At 42.4% G+C, this 21711-nt stretch overlaps 2 protein-coding genes across 7 annotated transcripts in view; one reads left to right on the forward strand and one right to left on the reverse strand.

The window, feature by feature from the left end:
- DNAH14 (dynein axonemal heavy chain 14) overlaps nucleotides 1-5474 on the forward strand; it is a 153971-nt gene extending 148497 nt beyond the window's left edge. For all 4 annotated transcript variants that reach the window (XM_072140043.1, XM_072140044.1, XM_072140045.1 and 1 more), the window contains exon 87: nucleotides 4873-5474. In XM_072140043.1, coding sequence (XP_071996144.1) covers nucleotides 4873-5088 — 216 coding nt within the window. In that variant the 3' untranslated portion in view covers nucleotides 5089-5474. The remainder of the gene's footprint in view (nucleotides 1-4872) is intronic.
- A 403-nt stretch (nucleotides 5475-5877) lies between these two features.
- Nucleotides 5878-21236, reverse strand: LBR (lamin B receptor). Of its 3 annotated transcripts, none has more exons than XM_072140047.1 (14): nucleotides 21083-21236; nucleotides 17570-17747; nucleotides 15725-15928; nucleotides 15122-15223; nucleotides 14285-14453; nucleotides 13991-14184; nucleotides 13329-13383; nucleotides 12970-13164; nucleotides 12778-12881; nucleotides 12354-12479; nucleotides 10530-10698; nucleotides 10283-10363; nucleotides 10068-10190; nucleotides 5878-9883 (listed from the first exon to the last, which is right to left on the reverse strand). In XM_072140047.1, the coding sequence occupies exons 2-14, from the start codon at nucleotides 17732-17734 to the stop codon at nucleotides 9723-9725; spliced, it is 1848 nt and encodes a 615-aa protein (XP_071996148.1). In that variant the 5' UTR covers nucleotides 17735-17747; nucleotides 21083-21236; the 3' UTR covers nucleotides 5878-9722. The 3 variants fall into 3 exon arrangements, with proteins under 3 accessions (XP_071996148.1, XP_071996149.1, XP_071996151.1); XM_072140048.1 differs by lacking the exon at nucleotides 21083-21236 and adding an exon at nucleotides 20962-21015; XM_072140050.1 differs by lacking the exon at nucleotides 15725-15928 and having other exon boundaries at nucleotides 21083-21234.
- Nucleotides 21237-21711: the final 475 nt, after the last annotated feature.

A 21711-nucleotide genomic window follows, 5' to 3' on the forward strand; every position in this document is an offset into this window, starting at 1 on the left:
CCGACACTACAGTGAAAGTAAAGCCCCACAAGGCACAATGTATGACTACGTACCGGCCAAAGTGATCCGGTGCTACCTGTATGACCTCTATGGGAAGCGCTTTGGATATGAGTATGGATACTCCCCTGGCGTAGACAGAGTAGGAGGAATGATAACCTCTAGCCACCCAGGCCCGCTTCAGAGAGAGGACCTTCTGACCCGTAAGGTGTGTCTCTTGGATACATACAATGTGAGGGGCCTGACGCTTAATGACGTCTAACATCAGAGCCCTCTTGAATTTGGAGTTGAGTCCCCTCACATTCCAACTCATTACCTTAAGTGAGGACATCTTAGCGGAAGGGAAAGGGGTGTGGGGAAGGAGACGTGAGCAACCAAGCATTCATCCTTTCATACCACAGAGACATAGACAGACAGACAACAGTGAGCATAACAAATATAACCAGAACTGTACTAACAATCCCAAGAATATAAACCCCCTGTCTAACACCCTAACAGCAGTAGTGCAGACCTATACCCAATAACAATCAAAGAATAGAACAGTGGTCCCTAACTCAAGACAAACTTACACCATTTGTCCCGGGACCCCTAACCCTCAGAGTATATATAAACAGGAGGTATTTAGGCAGCCATGTTTAAAGAGAGCAAAGGAGGGGATAAGGGAAGAGTAATATGTAGAGGGGAGCGGTAAGAGGATAAGGGAGGGGGGGAGTAGGTACAAAGAAGGGGAAGGGGAGGGGAAAGAGAAATAAGTGCCATATGTGGCGCACAGGCCAAATTGACCAAAAGAGATAGCACATCAGTTATGGGGCACCATATACGAGGCGTGCGCCCCAATGTAGAGCAATATTAGAAAATTAGAGCAATGATTTAGGACCCCTAAGCATCAATACAGGACTAAGTCCAGCAATGTCATAGCTCATCAGATAAAAGGATATATGAGTCCAGTCACTCAGGAGGTGCGGGCCTTGCAGCGGGAGCCCGTGGAGCTGCATCAGCCCAGTGAAGTGCTTCGGTTGGGCAGGTGAAGAATCGAGTCTTCTGTCCGTCCACAATTCGGAGCTTGGAAGGATACATCATGGAGTATTTATACCCCTTGTCACGGAGACGGGCACGGACCTCAGTGAATTGTGCGCGTTGTTTCCTGACGGATGCAGAGAAATCAGGGTAGAAGGACACTCTGCTGTTGGCATAGAGGATTTCTCCCTTGGTACGGACAGCCCTGAGGATAGAGTCCCTGTCCCTAAAGTGCAGCAGCCGGGCCAGGAAGGGTCTTGGATTGCCCCCTGGGGGGCCAGGGCGGGATGGCACACGATGGGCCCTTTCCACTGTGAAGAACGGGGAAAAGGTATCTGCAGGAAGCAAATTTTTGAGCCAATTTTCAAAAAAGGATACCGGGTCAGACCCCTCCACTTTTTCGGGGAGGCCAACCACTCTGACGTTGTTCCGTCGCAGTCGGTTTTCGAGGTCGTCCGCTCTGTCGATGGATGCAGACATTTGGCGCTGAAGCTCTCTTATCTGTGTCGGCATAGGCCTCTGGACATCTTCCACCTCAGATATTCTGCGCTCAGTTTCGGTGATTCGCTCTTTAGCTTTATGGACATCGTGTCTTAAAAGAACAAAGTCCTGTCGCAGCTCATCCACCTTGGTGACCAGTTTGGATTGGCATCCGTTAATGGCCGCCAGCACCTCTGCAAATTTGCGGTCCAGTTCAGTGGCCACGTCAGGCGGATCAGCGCCCTCTTCATAGCTTACAAGCTGTGGCGGGCTCTGGGAGCCTTCAAAGAGGGAGGGAGAGGAGTTTGGGGACCCCTGAGGAGAGCAGGGCTGTGTGCGGGAGAATCTCCCCAACTTTTTGGCAGCGTTCGACTGAATCTGTGCTAGAACGGCTTGTGATGTGGAGCAGTCCTGCGCATCCAGGGGTTCCAGGGACTGGAATGGAGGATCTTCATGGACGGATTCATCATCCGATGGAGGCGCAGACACCCCGGACGCTGCTTTGAGCAATTTAGCCGTCTTCCTCCGGTTACCCATGGCGTCTGGGCAGAGGGGGCCAGTGATAAACAATCGAGGAGCCTAGCGTCCAGTAATTAGCAGAAATAGAATCAGGGCCCACGTGGGAAATTGCAGCGGCACTGCAAGGGTTAATACAAAACAGAACCCAGGAGCAGGGGGTCACTGGGAGTATGGTGGGCTGCACAGCTTGGGGTCCCCAGGTGAGAAGTGGGCAGCAGCAGGGGAAGTACTTCCCTACCTTACTCCTGGCTGCAGTCCGGCAAGGGAGAGGTTAACCCTGCGCGCCTAGGCCTCAGGCAGCGCAGGGGAGTCCAGTAGAATGTCGCCTCCGGCAGGCTGCAGGGGTGACTGGAGCGCTGCCGCGATCCTTCAAGTGGGTCGGCGGCTCCGTATGTCCAGAGGCGGGGGGGGGGTTTCCCTCACCGCTCCGGTGCGCAGCCGCGATGTCGGGCGGCTACGGTCCCGCCGCCGCGCTGGGCACGTGGGAGCTGCAGGAGCTGGAGTGCGGGGGGGCCGCAAGGAGCCGGGGACCTCCGCGATATCGGCACCGGAGCGTGGAGGCAGGTACCCGCGGCACCGGGGAGCAGGCTGGAGGGGGCACAGGTGGAGGATGGCTGCCTAGGGAGGGTGATGGGGTGCCGGGTCCCGGGAGCTCCGCGGCGCACGTCCTCCTAGCTCGGCATCAGGCCACGCCCCCCGACTGAAGGATTTTTTATGTTGCATAGAGATAATTTTTCATTTGGGAAATACAACCTTTATTTTCTGTAATGAAAAGTGAAGTTTTTTTTCAAGTGCAGCAGCTCAGAGTAGGTGCTGTTTTGTGACTTTTTAGGAGGAAAATTGTGATAGATGCAGCACAAACATCTGTATAGCAGCCGCTCACTATGTCAGATAAGGCGCAGGGACTCAGAAGTGCCCGACTTTTGCTTGCACCCAAAAAAGTCGCAAATTAGAGACAAATTTACTAACTGCGCCAAAACAATTGCGCAAAAAAACCCCGGCAAAAACAGTCTAAAAAAACTATGATCAATGTCCCCTCAAGGTCCCGTAGTTGGTACCCCCTGAACTAGAACTATGGCTTTCTGAAGAAACTCTGCATAGTAACCTTACAGAGATCTTATGGAGTGTTCCTATTTTAGTAAATTTTATTGTTTGTGTAGTGAAAGTATAATTAATAAATTCCTCTTGGTTTTTTAGTTATCTGTCAGTCATTCTCTAGGAATATTCATTATTTACTGTGGATAAACATTAGTCCCTGGTCATGTGATGTCACACAGGTGCACGGCTCATTATACCCCCCCCTGGTCATGTAATATCACACAGGTGCACGGCTGGTTATATCCCTGGTCATGTGATGTCACACAGGTGCACGGCTTGTTATATCCCTGGTCATGCGTTGTGAAAGAGTATGGCAAGAAGGGAAAAGGGGAGAGCGCTAATAGTGTTACACCTTTCTTGAGAGGATAGGAGTAAGGGTGAAAGATTGTGCTCACCGTATAGGGTTGTGCTAGGATAGGCACAACGCTATGAGATGTTAGAGGTTTAACTGGCAGATGATCTGGTGCTGCCTCCCGGTGGAGGATCTCCTATGTGGTATGGCCGTGCCACTCAGGAGTTTGTGAATAGCAGAACAAAGTTTGTGATACAACCAGATGGCGCACTCAGAGTGTATTATACAGTTTGGTTTATTTAGAATCTTAAAACACAACGCGTTTCGGGGTTACAGTACCCCTTTATCAAGTGTACAAAGACTTGTTCTCCAGTATATATATATATATATATATATATACTACAATGTATCCTCTTTCCCTTTGTAACACAGGTAGTGTAACGTCCTATTAGGTGGAAGGGGAGGCCAGAACATGGGCAGCAACAGTGTTATGACACACAGCCTGTGTCATAACACTGTTGCTGCCCATGTTCTGGCCTCCCCTTCCACCTAATAGGACGTTACACTACCTGTGTTACAAAGGGAAAGAGGATACATTGTAGTATATATATATATATATATATATACTGGAGAACAAGTCTTTGTACACTTGATAAAGGGGTACTGTAACCCCGAAACGCGTTGTGTTTTAAGATTCTAAATAAACCAAACTGTATAATACACTCTGAGTGCGCCATCTGGTTGTATCACAAACTTTGGTCATGCGTTGTCACACAGGTGCGCGGCTCGTTATATCCCTGGTCATGTGATGTCACACAGGTGCACGGCTCGTTATCTCCCTGGTCATGTAATATCACACAGGTGCACGGCTCGTTATATTCCTGGTCCTGTGATGTCACACAGGTGGACGGCTCGTTATCTCCCTGGTCATGTGATGTCACACAGGTGCACGGCTCGTTATCTCCCTGGTCCTGTGATGTCACACAGGTGCACTGCTCATTATATTTCTGGTCATGTGATGTCACACAGGTGCACGGCTCGTTATATCCCTGGTCATGTGATGTCACACAGGTGGACAGCTCGTTATCTCCCTGGTCATGTTATGTCACACGGCTCGTTATATCACACAGTTGCTTACTGTCTGCGATATAATACACCGTGCACCAGTGTGACCATGCTCAGATTTCTGTCCACATAGAATAAACAATGAAGCTTTCTATAGAACGACAGCAGAGATCTAAAAACTGTAAGGAATTAATGCAAAAAGTTTGTGTGATAAAAAGTAATTTATTAGCTGAAATGGGACAACCCCTCTAACATTTATAAGCAAAGATCCATTTCATTGCACAGTGTGCGGCCATGAGACCTGGTGCCTCCATTAGCATTTCAGGATTTCCGGTATGAAAGTGATTCACCGGATAACCTCTGGAACTGTTCTCCTGTATAATCCCCTTGTCCCTCCTCTATAGGTGGAAAATCGCTCTGTAAACACAACAGCTGGAGGAGCAGACAATGGGATCTACACGTATGAATGTCCTCTGTACAAAACCCCACAACGTGCCGGAACATTATCCTCCACAGGACATTCCACCAACTTCATTACAGCTGTGACATTACCGAGTCTAGTCCGACCCAATCACTGGATCCGAAGAGGGGTGGCCCTGCTCTGCCAAATACCGGACTAACATGGAAAATACGGATACCGTGTGCACGACCACAGGGAGGGGCGACACATAAATTCTCTTTGTTGTTGTTCCTTCAATCCTCTTAGACCCTGCACTAGGCAATAATAATTTTGTTTTGTTTCCTCACTGTATGAGCTCTGGGATAATGTTACAATGTCATTTGGTTTTCTATTTATATATAGATACATTTATCAAAACTGAGGTAGTTGATAGCCAATGCCAGTAGGTCTTACATATTGCAACATGCCTCCAAACATCCAGCCGAAACTGCTCCAGTTTTGAGAAATCTGCCATACCGCAAATAAAAATATATTTCTTGGTCTATATTGTATAGTTCAGTAACAAATACAACGTTTCTAGCACAAAAATAAATAGTACAAAAAGTTTGTGGACCCCGATAAGCAATGAAACATGACATGAATTGTCCAGGTAATGCAGATATAAGATCATTACAAATGTTACTATGTTCCGTTTTCAGCTTACCTGTTATATCTGGTCATATCCGTAGTTGTATTTGTACAGTGACCATAGTTTCATCTAGTTGGGCTTCCAGTCTTGTGAACATGCCAGGACCCACATCAGAAAGGCTGCTCATGCAGAGTGGTAGCAGGTTAGAAGGTTTGGGTCAGATGGAACCTTCTCATTGAAGAAGTAGGAACATTTATGAAACATCTTCTGAATATATTATAAATTAAGCACAGAAAACCTCTTTACCTGTCAGAGCTGTGTGATGATTTACATCTCTATACCTACAGAAGACACATAGAATCACAGAGGACAGAACAAATGTTTGTGGTTTCCATACATTTTATTAGGAACTTATGTGAAAACTTAAGGCTTAGCAAAATGTATTACGACTAATCGTATAAAAATAAACTTATAAACGGCGCTCAACTCTGCAGAGAAAATATAGGATATTTGTGATATATAAAAAAGGATTTCCAACTTTGGGTAAGTAAAACCTGCACACATTAATGGGATATCAGTAGGATCGGAAGGGTACAGTTGGTGGGACGGCTACTACATGCTAACACTAAGGGGCTGCTGCAGTCCTTAAGACTATAATAATGGGTCAACCCAATGTTCCCTGAGAAGACCTGAAGTGGCCACAGACACAGCCCCTCAGTTTTAGTGACTAGAGGTGGAGTCCCACCAGCCTCACATTTATGACACATTAAAGTTTAAAAATTGTTAGTGGTATTAAATACCCATACATTATGTGATGTATAAAACATTTCTGCAATTTTCTCTCTTTTTTTTTTAAACCCTTGCTTGCTGTCAATGAATGGGTGTATTCCTATCTACACCAATAAACAGAAGAACTGTCTACACTCTATACTTTTCACATCTGAGGGTTTGGTACAATTGTATGCAATCTTGATACTACAATCTCTAAACTTGACACGCAAGTTGCTTCAGTGTAGCATTTGTATAGCGGATATATTCAGCTCTGAACATTTGGATGCAATTGTAGCAAACCCCCATGTGTGAGATGTACTGAGTGGCATACACCCATATCAGCATACTTTGGGCATTTTTTTTCTCTCCCCAAAATAGGTTAACACTACACCCTTTCACTTTTTTTTTTTTGTTTTAAACTCTGAAACCCAAACTGTGTAAAAGTAGCAGAACTTTTTGTTACACAATTATTTACAGAATTTTTTTTTAATAAAAACACAAACTATTCACATCTTGCTATTCACATACACAACCAGCACTGGAAGCTCCCTGAGGTTTCCAGTCAGGACCATCACTACTGCTTTGTGAACAGAAAACGATAGATCTGGTTGTAACGTATATCACTTAAAAAATACACATTGCGCAAAAAACCAGGGAGATAAGATCAATAAAATAAGGCAATAAAGATAATAAAAACACAAAGGTCTCATGTACAACATTGTAAAGATTAGGAGGTAGGAAATTCCACACTTGGGGACATTCAGTGCAATCTACTACAGACGCGAGCAGAATCTGCACTATTTATTACGTTGCACATGTTGAGCCTTATTTATGAAGACTGTAAAAGAAAGACTGCGGCCTCATTGTCTGCAGCAACTTATCACATAACTGGTTCCTACAGAAACAAGGTCATGTCTATTGTCTCCGTAACTGAGCACCACTTAAATAAAGAGTGCAAAAAAACAACCTGAGAAATACAAGATTTGGTACTTCAGCTAAACCAAGTGTCCATATACAATAGATAGAGGAAACGTGCTCAAACCTGATGACTGGCCGACCACTTGATAGTGACCGGATTAGTCCTTGACTGCATATGTTAGGGGAACATAGGATCACGCATATTGGTTTTCATCATTGTCAATCCTTTGTTTCCTTCGTAACACATATGACCAAGCCAGGTGTGCATGTGCACAGGGTAGGGTCTGGAGGAATAGCTGTTGGACGAACCAAACTTCAGTGACAACTAAAAGATACACGGCCTCTTTGAGGGTGCATCCACACATTCAGTTTTTCAGATGCAGTATTTGAAGCCAAAAGCAGGTGTGGATCATAATGAGTGAGGATCATTGAGAAGAGTTACTCCTCTATTTTCATTCCACTCCTGGTTTGAATATCAAAAACTGCATCTGAAAAACTGAACGTGTATGGACTCTACCACTCCATACAAGTAAAAAAGAAACTACACATTCTCACCCGTCCTCCTTGTCTTTAATCTTGACAAGCTGGGAAACTAAAACTTCTAAAAAGCAGACCGAAGCGCGATGTCCAGTGCACCAGGTGTCTGATTATTCACGCCTTTGCACAATTTTACCTCCCTCTCCAACATGGGAGAGGGGGGTGACAAGGGTGTGAGTAATTAGTAGCTCTTAGCGCCTGACCTTAGCGCTTTTTATAAGTTATTTTTTTCAGGTGATCCCGGGATGTCAGGATTAAAGGCGAGGAACGGTGGGATCAAGACAAAGAGAAGGACAAGTGAGGATGTGTAGTTTTTTTACCGAAAGGTAGATTTAGTATCTACTCACAGTAAGAACATGCTAAAATTTGCAAAAAAATTATTACAAAGAAGAAAATCTGCACAAAACCGCACAAGAATTTCACATCAAATCTATGTGGTTTCGAATTAGTTTCCACAAGCTAAGTAATGGTTGGCCCCTTGCCGCTTCTCCTTGTGCTCACTATAACGACAAGGACGTCAGCTGATGAATATTGAGGAGTGTAGAGCACATGCACATCACTGACTCTGAGCTCATCTCGTCTTTTGAGAAAATTCACTCAATAAAAAGTTTAAACGAGTGACAAATACTACGGTAGGTCAAAGACAACATCCTCCAAAGCTTTCATTTTGATTTCACTTAACGGAGGAATAATCCACAGGATTTCTATTGAAAGCAAACATTTCACTGCATCCAACTTAGCAAAGCAATTACTAAATGATTACTAATCACTTGACAGAACTGACAATTTTAGTTTCAGACTTTGACACTGCTCAACCACATCTTATAAAAGACATATTAAAGTGTAACTAGGGGCAAGTAAACAAAATATAAATACCAAATCCCTAAAATAACCTATGGGTGTGGTCACATGTGGCGTTTGTATGGGGATTACAAACAAGTGGGGCTGGGGGTAGGCATGGTCACATATGCGTTTCTTTTGAAACACATGTAATCGGAATGTCGCATTTAAACAATGCAAAACAATGGGCCGCTGGTTACAAATTGCCTGCATTTCGATGGAATTGCCAAACTGCAGGGCGTCTGCAAATGCAACACAAACACCATGCGTGACCGCACCCGCAATCCCTGCACAAGGAGCACAGATCACCTGCTGCAATGTGATGATTAAAATTTGAGTCAAACACAATGCGCTGTACTGCGAAATGTACATAATAAGGTTTCCAATGCGTTATAAGCAATGAATTATGAAAAATATTGTCATGTACATGGTGATTGTAATCGCTTCTTTCACAAGCTAGTGGCACCAAAAATGCTGCCGTACTACATTGTAGGGATGTTCCAAGACTATCATCATCATCATGCATCTGCCCGTATAAAATACATTTATCTACTCAACTATAACATACACAACTTTGGAAGGCACAACTTTTGGGCAAAAGCTGTAAAAGCAGAGTACAAAAAATAGTAAGTGCATTTTCTACTGGATGTGCAAAATGTGCATTCATAATATATCAGGTTATCATCTACCTAGAAGATTATACACAAGCATTGTTTCACTCCCTGAGGCGCTCCAGATATTGTAAAACTACATCTCCCTTCATGTCATCATGGCTGACGGCAGACTAGTTTTGCAACAAGTTGGAAAACAATGTTATATAGGGATAGAGGGAAAACATACAGTCATGGGGTATACTGATCCAATAAGTATGGAAATACTGATCCAAGTATGGATGACATTGTATAGGACACTACTGCCCCCTGGACAACTGGAAGTCCATTACTACCCTCTGAATAAATTCTGTTACAGTGGAGGGGGATAAATCTTTCCTACCAGTAAAATATGGTAACAAGTTATGACACACAAGCGTATATACAGCAATATAAGATACAACGGTAAAGCATATATCATATACAAAATTTGAAACATTTACAAATGGCTTCAGCAGTAAAAACCTCAACATTTTTAGATAGAATTAATTTCTATACACCACTCCCTTTCTAGTAAACGTATGGGACTATACGATACGGCACTAGATTGCAGTACTTGTCCCAATCGTGACCGTATTTACGTCTACATTGGTGCTCGACTCTGCTCACTCGGTGGATGAGAAGGCCGGTCAGGAAGAAGCCATAAAAATAGGGCAAAATGTAATCAAAACCTGAAAAAGAAAGAATAAAAACAAATTACAACCAAAAGATAAAGCATTGCTTGCGTCTCAGCGATAAACTCAAATCAAATAGTATAAATTTGAGATCAGAAAAGTATCATGTAACAAAAAAAACAGGTGATTTTTACAGCTTATATACTATATGTAAGGCTGATAAGAGACTACTGATATTTACCACAGGGCAGACACCAGGCCCAGGCCATGATGATATCCCCCAAGTAGTTTGGATGCCGTACAAATCCCCACCAACCAGAGATGAGCAGCTGAGAGCCACACGATGTTGGGATGCTGTTCAGATCTGCATACATAGCAAACACAGTAAGCACAAATTTACAGAAAGCACAACACAGAACAATGAATGTAAGAGATATAAAATAGGGGACTACTTACAGGAAAGTCTGGGGTCCTCAGGATTTTTCCTAAAGGCATTTTTTAGGTTGTTTGCACGTCTGAAGATGACATAACCAAAAGCTTTAAAATAAAAAAAATTAAATGGTGTCAGACACAGATGTAAGAACCTTAAATTCTTTGCAGTAAATACTAGTCAGTAAATGATATGTCATAAAATGAAACATTTAAAATAGAATCTGCAGCAATACAATTATTCATGCTTTATTATTCATGGTTTCTGACTTACTGTTCAGGGCCACAATCGCTGCTAGAGCCGCATGAGAAATCTCCACTGGATGCTTGACTAGATACAAAGCTTGCAGCGAGTAAACAAATGGAACCCAAACAAGGTTACCAAAAGCCAGCATAAAGCCAAACCCGTCATGGGCAATATCCAGAGAAGTCAGAATGTTTTCCTAAAAAAAATTAAAAAAAAATAAAAATTTCTAACAACTGCAGATTTTCATGCCCTTGAACATAGAAAAATTCAATCTGCCAAAGCATTAAACTTTTATGCTACTTACAGCTCTGTTAAATCAACATCTTATCTAAAGTTGCATGTCCTGTGATAACATTACTATTCCCGGATTATATTTCTAAAAGGTGTTCTATATGTGTACGGCTGCATTCACATGTTGCGTTTAGAAACACAACTCAAGTACAGCGCGGTCGAGTTTATCCCACTCACAGATAGATTTGGGTGCGGTCACATGCCAACGCTTTGATGCAGCTTAGAAACTTAATCAAAGAGCAACGGTGTGTGCCACAACCAAATCGCATATGTGTTTCTATTCATACCCCCGGTTTGTGCTGGTAAACAATGCAAAACAATTATTGCTTGTTCCCGAACACAAGCGTTTAAGTCCAAAAGCAACTCGCAAGCTGCAGAGCAAGGACAGATGCACACTGCCAAAGTCAGTCCGTAAACCAAGCACACAGACATGCAAATGGAAATCTGTATTGAGTGCACTAATCAGCGCATGAATCTTGGGGTGTTTGCTGTGTCAGGGTTGTTTCGGTTATATGTAAAGCCTTGTAGGAGTAGGTGGTGCTCTGATTCCAAAAAAGTAACGACAGTCCAAAAATATGTAAAAAACAGTAGAATGGCACTCACCAATGCTTCGCCTTCAGCCCAGTTTTATTGAAACATACTCACAAAGACATGGTGAAGGGTAACAACTTCAAAGGGAGGGGAAGACGCTGAGACTCATATAAAAATAAGATACATGACAGCTGTTTCGTGCGTGGAGCGCTTCATCCACGCGCGAAACAGCTGTCATGTATCTTACACCTTTATACGAGTCTCAGCCTCTTATCTTCCCTTTGAAGTTGTTACCCTTCACCATGTCTTTGTGAGTATGTTTCAATAAAACTGGGCTAAAGGGGAGCATTGGTGAGTGCCATTCTACTGTTTTCTACATACAAGCACACAGACATGCTTGTGTGTGCCCCCTCTTGCAGGACCTACTCTTATTTTAGTTTCTTATGCCCTGGTTTTTACAAAAAAAAAAAAGGCTTTTATAATAATGCAAATGAGCCTGAGGGGCTCCGAGCTCCATAGGTGTTAAATGCAGCCTGGTGCCCCTCAGGTTTATTTGCACATTTTTTGAACACTCACTTTACCAATTCTCTGCACTTTGACATTTAGTGCAGAGACTACAGCCAGTCGTTGCAGGAATCCAGAATACTGAGAATGAGGAGAAGCCCTCGAAGATGCAGCATATCACTAAGGCAGTACTCAGTTAATTGAATACCATTCTGAAGGTATTGGTAAATATTTCAAGGGGCTAAAGAAACACTTTGATAACCAGCGACACTTTTTAATGGTTTGCAAAATCAGCCCTTCGGTCTTTAAAATTTGACCACCAGGTCTAAGCACATTGCACTGTACACTGATGCCCCTAATGCCTGCTATCCAAACTCAAAGTCATTACCCCCTATTCCTATTTTTTAACAAGATTTAGCACATGCTTATAGAACGCAGCAATTTTACAAGTTAATTCACATCTAAACAGAAGACTATTACCCATTTACACATGTGAAAAAAGCAAAACTGTGATAACCAAGTTACCTGATGCCAGAGAGCGTGGAGAACATACAAGAGCTGGAACGCATTCACCAGGATCATTGATGGTGATGGGATCTCAAGCTGCTGAACGTTCATTTCAGCCAGGAGCATTATGAAATTGTTGAAAACCTGGAAGTAGATTAAAACATGAAATATGAATATACTGCACCACCAAAAAGCACAGCCCCATTTTTAGCGCATGTTAAATCTGCACTAAGTCCTCAGGCTTCAAACAATTCAAATTACTTTTCATTACTGCAATTGTAAACACAGCCCTTTTGTGTCTTCCTCCACCGGAAGGGTGAGACAATGAAAACCATTGATTATACAAAAGTACATGAATGATCTGAAGACTGGGGGCATCATCTGTCAATGTTAAAAGAAAAACTTAAAAATGACTAAAAAAAACCACAAAACAGACCCTTACCCAGCCAATCAATGCTACATGGACTGCGCTGAAATGTTTCAGGTCAAACTTGCCAATGTGTGGGTTTAGTTCTCTGCCCATAAAAAATGTGTAGATCAAATTCCCTAATGAAAAAGAGAAAAATGTAAAAAATGCACATCAAAGAATGTTTATCAGTAGCGAGAGGAGAACCCAGAAGCCCAGAACACCTACCAGATTTCCCTGCAGTAGAAAGATCTTCCTGCGAGGCTGTCCTTGAGCGTATAAACACATACACACTTAGGATCAGAGAGAGGAGAGCGGCAGAAGCAGCAAACTGATGCAGGTGATCATATACGTAAAGAAGGCTGATCCTTTGGTATGAAAGCACAGCTACCAGTATGCCAACCAAAAACAGGGCCAGAAGTCCTGGAAGAAAAATTATTACACAAGCAGATTTGATTTTATTATTATTATTGTTAGATATTATATTATATATGTGACTATGTTCGGCATATGCTGGAAAAGATCATGACGTATAAATCAAATGTATCAATAGGGCTTCATTAAACACCCAAACAGTCATTGCATACCATTAATCCTGTAGCTCAGTCTTTTCCCATTTGCAAGCCTCACACCATGTGCAATCTAAAAAAAAATAATAATAATAAAAAATACATTTGATTCTGGGACCAAAAATCTTTGCCATGACAATAAATTAACAAGTCAGAATACCCATTGTCACAGATTCCAGCAAGCATTGTACTACTTTAATTTCAACTGTCAGGGAAAATAATTTTTTAGTGCATCTACAGTTCATTACTAAGAAAACAAGTGCAGATGATTTTAGTTGGCTTAAAGGGAGCCTATCAGCAGTAGTTCACATACCACATAATGGCATGCTGCAGACAGCATTATATATACCACAAACATGTACTTCACCAAGATCTGCTGCTTCATTTTTAGGGATGAGTCACGTGGGCATCTGAAAAAGCAGCGCGAGTTATCGAGGTGCTGTTAAAATCACACCACATAACTGGGGCTCCAGAAGTTGAATAGAGACAGGTAGCTTTTCTCAAAAAGGAAGCAGCATTCGTGAAATATGTGTTTATGTTACGTATAATGGGACCTACAGAAGCATGCATTCAACCAGATATGTGAAATCCTCCAGACAGGTTCCCTTCAAAGAGTATTTTAAACTAAGTAAGGACAATTAGCCAATGACAATAACTACTCTAAAGAAAAAGAATGTTACCTTTCCAATTGGAAGAAGATGGAGCAGAGCAAGAAGCAGTATCCAGAGAGCAAAGTATCCAAAGACGGTAGAATCCCACAGGTCACTGAAAGTCCAGTGAGGGTAGAAATTGCAGAGTGATGCATCCTCCTGGGTGCACATGTACACAAGGTAGTACAAGAGAGGGGGCATGGAAAGCATCGATAAAGCTGCACCTAGAACATAATCTGTGTTACTATGATTTGATCTTTTGATTTCTACTACACACCACAGATATCAGATTTGACTGATTTGAACACGTCAAGTTTGACCTACCTATAGCCCCTCCAAACTCTACCACTGGATATTCATCAGGCAGAAGATTTGTGGCTTCTGGTTTAGATATAAATTCTTTAGGACCTTCCTTGTTATCAGATTCCAAAAAATATTCTTTTCTTTTAATATAACGCAAAACCTTTTCATTTTTGGCTTGTGGCTCCTCCACCTTTAACAAACAGAAAACATATTAGGTTGATCTGAATACCTGCAGGTGCATGTAACACCAAATAACTAGGAGGGGATATTGGCACATGGTGACATCATCAGTGGGCGCCTGTTACAGGTTCCAATAGTGATCATTCAGTATTCTATGGTGCCACTAGAAAGTACAATTTGTCTTGCAGATAACAAGCCTGAATACAGCTCTGTACATATCAACAAGATATGGCTTGGGAGGAGGGGAATAAAAAAACTTGAAATGCAAAAAAAAACCCAGAAAAACCCTGAGCTTTGAGAGGTTACAATTGTAATTTGCGATTTTAAGACAGGGGAGCCACGCCGTCTGTAAGCAGGACACAACTTTCAATTTTAGGACTTTGTTACGTGACCATTAATTAAAAAGAATCAACAGCTAACTGATTTGGTCTAATAGATAAATGACAGGTTATGTATGTGACATATGGTTGATGCATTTATTACAGTCAGGAAATGTGGCTACAGAGCACTGAAATGTGAACAGGACAATAACATGTCAGATTGCCACAGTGGTAAAATGCAGTGTTCACACAAAGCCTTTTTTTTGTGGTTTTCAACCACATTTTATATGTTTCAGTTTGAAGAACTGTTTATTCATAAGCCTCATATAGTACACGTTAAGGAGGTGTTTAATCCTACCTTCTCCTCTGCTTGAATGACTGGGGACTGTTCATGGAGCAGAGCACGTCGTGCAACCACATCTTCCCCATTTCTTTTCTCAACAGCGAAGTCTTGAAGCTTCTGAATGAAAATAAAGGACAATCAATGTAAAAGATGAGCGGTCAAACAACCATTTCAGAATTAGAACCCTTGGAAATGGATACACAGGTCCAAACAACTAAGGCCCCTTTTCACATAAATGTCTGGGGAACCGATATCCAGCTGATATTGATCCCCATAGATGCGTATGGCGTCCGGCCATGCTACTGTAAGCATACCCATTTCATCGTACCATAGGCTGGAAAAAGAAAGCGTCCCTATGGAGAGGGGAGGGGTGAGCACCGATTACCCCTCAACCCGAACTTATGCTACGTAGTGTGAAAGGTCTTAATCTGTACAGTTAAGAAATTGAATACTGTATTAAGGGTTTAACAGCCTGCAGGTAACACTCCTTCCAAGATTTTATTGGACACTGGACCTGCGTAAACTTTGATCCCTCGGCTCCTTGCCATTAAGAAACATATCTGATGTAATAACACATGGAAAAATAAGAACAAAATATAAGAAAAAACAAGGCTTTACCAGTGGAGTTAGGTGGACTTTTAACACATCCCCCTTCCGGCTATCTCTGATAACCGGTGATGACTTCTGGGCCGACTTTGGGGTACGTCCCGGAGAGCGCCCTCGAGACTGGGTGCGCGCAGGAGAGCGAGACCTCGTTCTGCTTCTACTTCTCCTTCTTGAAGGAGAGGCAGAACTTTTCTTGGGTCGGAAAATAGTCAAGGACTGTCGTAAGAACAGAAAGCAGTCATTCATCAGGGCGAAAATAAATAAGAAAAAAGCAACATAAATAAAATAAAAGTTGTGTAAAATATTTGTAAATGGAGACAAACCAGTAAGAATGGGACCATGTAAAGATAATTTACCCTTCAGCTGCCGTGGTTTCCCTAATGATTTAACACCCCTAATCCAGAACAGTTTACAAAGTGACCAGGGATGACTAATGAACAATTCATACAGTATATACTGAACACTTACCTGCAGTTTCTATACAAGCATCAGCTTTCAACACCATAGATTGTATTATAACATATACAGGTACGTGCAGGGCAAGTTTACACGGGTTAAATTACACTTTTAGGGGCAGAAAAAGACTGCCTAAGAATGAAATTAAATGAAGGCACATTTTGACACCTATTTTTGCAACCAAAATCTGTACCCACATCTGATGGGAAAGCCATCATTAACTTTCCAGAAACTGACCCAAAACTTGATTGTGCACAATACACTTGTTCTGCATCTTTTTTGACCTTTATTCTCATCTTGCGACGCACAATAATAATAATAACCCCCTTTCTCAGGAAGACACGCATTAGGGTAGATGTATCTGTCTTCACCCGAACACTGGAATAATTGCACCAAATTTATACAAGGTTTTAGACTATTTTTAAGCAGTTTTGTGACTTGTCCGAAAAAGCATTTGTCCACTAACTAGGGGGCGTGATCAAATAGAAAATAGCATGTGTGCCAGAAAATTCAATATTGCAGCGCAGCATAGTATCATAGTATATAAGGCTGGAAGAAGACGCAAGTCCAACCTTTAAGAATTAAATGTTATTTCCCCATAACCCGTGATATTTTTGCTCTCCAGGCCTCTCAAACATTTACATAGAGTCCGCCATAACAACTTCTTACAGCTGGGAGTTCCATAGTCTCACTGCTCTTACAGTAAATAATCCCAGTCTATGGCGATGGTAGAACCACCTCTCCTATAGATGAAGAGGATGCCCCCTTGTCCTGGTCGCAGGCCTAGGTATAAAAAGATCTTTGAAGAGATTCCTGTAGTGCCCGTTCAGGTCTTTGCAAACTAGAGAAAATAAGTGGAGGTGCAAAGAACGACTCCTAGTCTTATACTGCACCACATTAATTATCCAACATCAGACACAGGGATTAATCTGGCGCAGCAGACAACTGTCTACTCTACCCACACATTAAAACATCTCCAACCTATGAGTGGGCAGCAACTGGGAGCAATTTAAAAAAAAATATATATTTTTTTAGTATACAAAGTAATTTGCAACTTTGCTGAATTTTTATTTCAACCATCATTGACCAGATAGAAAACAAGAAATCTAGCCCCCTTTTCATTAAATATTACAACTTTTTTTAATAAAATGCACAAAATTGTGATAGTACATGTGACTTGACGAATGACATGCTGTTACCAGAATGGATTCCTGAGTGTAGGGCCACAATACAAGTAAACAGCAGACGTTCTGAACATTTTTAGGTGTTCAAACAGACAGGTCTCAATGAAACGCACATTAGACCTTTTAACTCGGACAAAGGACTGTGTTCAGTTCACTTACCACTTTCTTACATATAGATGCATCTGGAAAACAAAAAAGCCAAAACTATCGGGCTCACCTTGATTTCATTTTCTTTCAGTTCCATGTCAGTCCCATCCTTAAAGAGCACAGAATAAAGCTGTGTGCTGGGGTCATACGACACAATCTGCACTTCAAAGTAGAGGCTGCTCCCCGGCCACCTCGCCATGGCAGTGTCTCCATTATTGAATCTTCGGCTTGGCATTTTTCAATTCTCACTGTAAAGAAATTGATCAAACTTCAAATTATTTGAGAATAATTTATAGATTTTTCTCCAAGACTTCAGAAAGTGAAATAAATTGTCTTCGCTGAATGTCGTCCTCTGCCTCTCATTGGGCAAAGTGGGTGGTAAGGCCACAACATTATCCTTACAGCCTGTGTACACTGGCGACTGACAGAAGAAAGAACACCTGCCCCGTCCTGCTTGCCCTTACATATCTAGATATATTTGTTGTACACTCACTCACCTGAGAGAAGTTGAAAATTCCACAGCAAAGTCCTCACATTGTTGAGTTAACCTGAACACAGGGGATTGTGTGGAAACAAGTCTGAGGACAGGCAATCAATCACCATGATTCTCATCCAGCCATTTATCTAGTCTCTAGATTTTTCTACAATTTCTTTGTTATGTTATGAGAAATATTCTTTATTTCTAGTTTCCAATAAAACAGCTCAGCAGTGTCACAGACTGTACCAGCCTTTTTCTTCAGACCCATCGCCTCACTATCAGGGACCTTCTGACATCACATCCATTTATTCATAACTGTTTGCAAGTAATACTAGTAAAGGCAACTGTGAGGGTTGCAAGAAATCCCAACCTGCAGTATGTCAGTCAGAGGCTACATGGGCTTCAGCTTTATTCACCTGATGAAACATTTATCTTGGAAATGATGTGCGAGACACAGCAATTGCTGACATATTACAGGATTGTCAGTCACACGCGGCTTATATCACTCTCTGTGCTAGAATGTTAACTAAATTGAGCAGATTTCCAAATTGCATTTAGTAAGTTACAATCCTGTGAATCCGGTCAAAAGTTGCTGTATAGCCACAGCCTAAGGCCTCATTCACATGACTGTTGGGGGACGTATAAATCTTGCATATACGTCCCCCATAGGCTAGCAACGGGCACACGGAGCAGTACGGTGCAGCACACGTGCAACACCGTACCGTTCCGTATCCGGAGAAAAGTAAGTACATGCCCTATCTTATATCTGGAATACGGCGCTGCGCGCCATGTTTCTCTACGGAGAGGAGGCGACGACGGTACGGCGGGCACGTGTTCGTGCGAATTTATCCTAAGGGTGAATTCACATGAACGTATGCCTGCCGTTGTGCAGCGTGCTGGAGAGGAGGAGGGGTGACACCTCTCCACGGCTGTGCACACATCGAAAAATCCTATATTTTCCCCATGTGTGGCACCACAACGCTCCGTGCGCCCATTGCCACCCAAGGGGGACGTATCTAAGGCTGAATGCTTCCAGACGAAAATACGCCCCCCCGCTCCCCTATGTTTGTATAAATAAGACCTAAGGGTGAATTTACACAATGAGTTTTTCAGATGTACAGGCACTCCCCAGGTTACGTACAAGATTGGTTCTGTAGGTTTGTTCTTAAAGGGGTTTTCTCGTCTGGGCACTCACATTCAGTTTCATTAATCTGCCATATGTAAACATTTCTTCAATTAGATGTTATTAAAAAATATGTTCCTGTGTGATGTTTCTCATAAATGTAGTGATATGGTCCCTTAGAAACGAGATGTCTTCCTTGGATACGGCCACCTCTGCTGGAGGGATTGCACAAAGAAACAAATTGTTTTTGAATATTAAATGTCCGGGAGTTACTGCAGGTCGCACAGCCATCCTGTGTTAATGATTGCTGAATCCTGGTGGTCCGGCAGGACTCTATAGCGCAAGTCTGGCCACCGCAGCCAGAGTGTGGGATGGTCGTATCCGAGGAAGACATCTCGTTTCTAAGGGACAAGATGACTGCATTTATGAGAAATTATCTCCAGACAGGAACATTTTTTTTATTAACATCCAATTGAAGAAATGTTTATATATGGCAAATGAAGTGGCAAAGTTGAATTTGTATGTAAGTTGGATCTGTATATTTTATAATTGTAACCCCAGACAAATTTTTTTTGGTCTCTGTGACAATTGGATTTTAAAAATTTTGGATTGTCATAAGAAGCAGGAATAATAATAAAGCTTCATTGTAGACACCTTAGATAACTTAATCATTGCTGATTACTGTAGCCCAGGGCTAAGGTCCGCCTGTAACTAGGGAACGTCTGTAAGTTGAGTGTTCTTAAGGAGGGGACCGCCTGTAGTTTTTGATGTCCAAACAAGGAGTAGCATCTTTCAGTGATCTGTTCTCACCCATTATGATACACGCGTGCTTTTGGCTTTAAAAACTGCATCAAAAGGTCAGATAAATTATCCCCCCACCCCCTTCTGTGACCCATCGGATATGATTACGGGCCACTAAACCACACACAGGTCTTTATGGATCGGTGATTTAGTGACCCAACCCTCCCTTTATAAATTCAACACCTGTTAACCAGCAATATGCTTTATGTATAAAGTGATTGGGATGCAGGATCCCCTTAATAGGGCAGAATACTGGGGGTCCTTATGAAAAGACCACCCGTGACTATACAGATACATGCTCTGATTTCACCCACCGCCAGGTAATGTTAAAGGGTTTGTCCCCATGTTGAAGATCAACCAGGCTGCTTTCTATCAAAAACAAGTCCACATCTGGGTAGAGGTAGCGCATGGTACTACAACTAATCTATACACAACTGAGATGCAATACCAGCAAGAACCATGGTCTGGCGCCAGCCATCTTTTGCAACATCTGAACAACCCCTTTAAGGCGATAACTGAATTTTGTTGCAAATGTGTGTCCTAAACCCTGACCTGCCTCCGAGATAGGCCAGACTTAGGCCTCGCGCGGTTGTTGTAATGTTTAAAACCCCACATTACAACATTACCTTTATAAAAAAAAATAAAATAAAAAGTTAAACTTCCTAGCCAAAAAAATTGACCCTTATTGTACAGTTACTAAATGTGCACGTGGATACATTTTAGAAAAATGTACAATACATTAGAAACAACGCAACAGAAAAAGGTAAAATGTTGATTCATTTACCCTAAAAATACATTGAAAAAAATATTAGAAAAAAAATTACGTTTTAAAAAAAAAATTGCAATTTACACCAAAAAAAAAAAAAAAAAATTAAAAAAAATTAAAAAAAATTTTACTGAAAACTTTTAGCCAAAGATGGAAACACCAAACTGGCTGCAGTCACTGCCGTAAAGCGAGACTGTCACCCTTGTAAAAGTTGGAGCCCTCCTATAGCACCTGTCACGTCTCCCATACAGACATTACACGAATATTTACCACAAAAAAATCGCCTTATTTTACCTCAAAATTAATAAATTCACACAAACACCTCATAATAACAACCGGTACCACCGGAAGACGCCGCCATTACACCCCCTCAACGAAACTTTCTCCCCCCACAGCCCCCGCTCCGCCGTTTTACCTTATCTCCTCTCTCTTCAGTTACTGTAGAGCCGAGCTCCGCCTCACACCGCGGTCACCGCGTCCCGCCCGCTTAACGGTTACGTCTCCGGTACCCAGCGACTTCGGAAAAGTAACTCTGGGCGCGAAGGCTTCTGATTGGCTGCAGGCAGCCATTTCATGTCTTCCCCTTGGCGGCGATTGGTTGCAGTGAGTGGAGTGGCAGGAGCGAGACCACGCCCCCTACCCTTCTGTTTTGGGTGTTTGATGAGGGCAATAACATGGACGTGAGGGGAAAAGAGTGAAGGGCGAGGAGCTGATGGGGAAATATACATACAATGTCACCGCACATATAATAAAATCTAATAATAAAACACGACAGGTGCCTGACAACTATAAATATAATGGATGTGGCGTCCCAAAGTAGTCACCGTATGTCATCCGTTGGGACATCATACTATAGAACAAGCGCAGTTTTATACCTCATATCAAGGACCGCGTTCACACTTGCCATTTTTGCTGCGTTTTGAAATACAGCACAAAATATCCTCCTCTGATCAGAAGCTGAGGAATTTTACCTCAGAATCGGAGCAGGAGCCTTTGCGCGGTGTTCCAAAACGCAAAGCAGCCATCACGTGTACACAGCCTTAA

Source organism: Engystomops pustulosus, chromosome 3 (assembly GCF_040894005.1).
Source record: "Engystomops pustulosus chromosome 3, aEngPut4.maternal, whole genome shotgun sequence".
In the NCBI taxonomy this organism is placed as follows: Eukaryota; Metazoa; Chordata; class Amphibia; order Anura; family Leptodactylidae; genus Engystomops; species Engystomops pustulosus.

What these genes read in the sequence shown, in the direction of transcription:
- LBR (XM_072140047.1), bottom strand. Translation starts at nt 17,734, where the DNA reads ATGCCAAGCCGAAGATTCAATAATGGAGACACTGCCATGGCGAGGTGG. An exon ending in AAGTCCACCTAACTCCACTG is followed by an intron (nt 15,224 to 15,724) that starts GTAAAGCCTTGT and finishes ATTTTCATTCAG; the next exon opens with AAGCTTCAAGACTTCGCTGT. An exon ending in TTCTACTGCAGGGAAATCTG is followed by an intron (nt 12,882 to 12,969) that starts GTAGGTGTTCTG and finishes CTTTTTCATTAG; the next exon opens with GGAATTTGATCTACACATTT.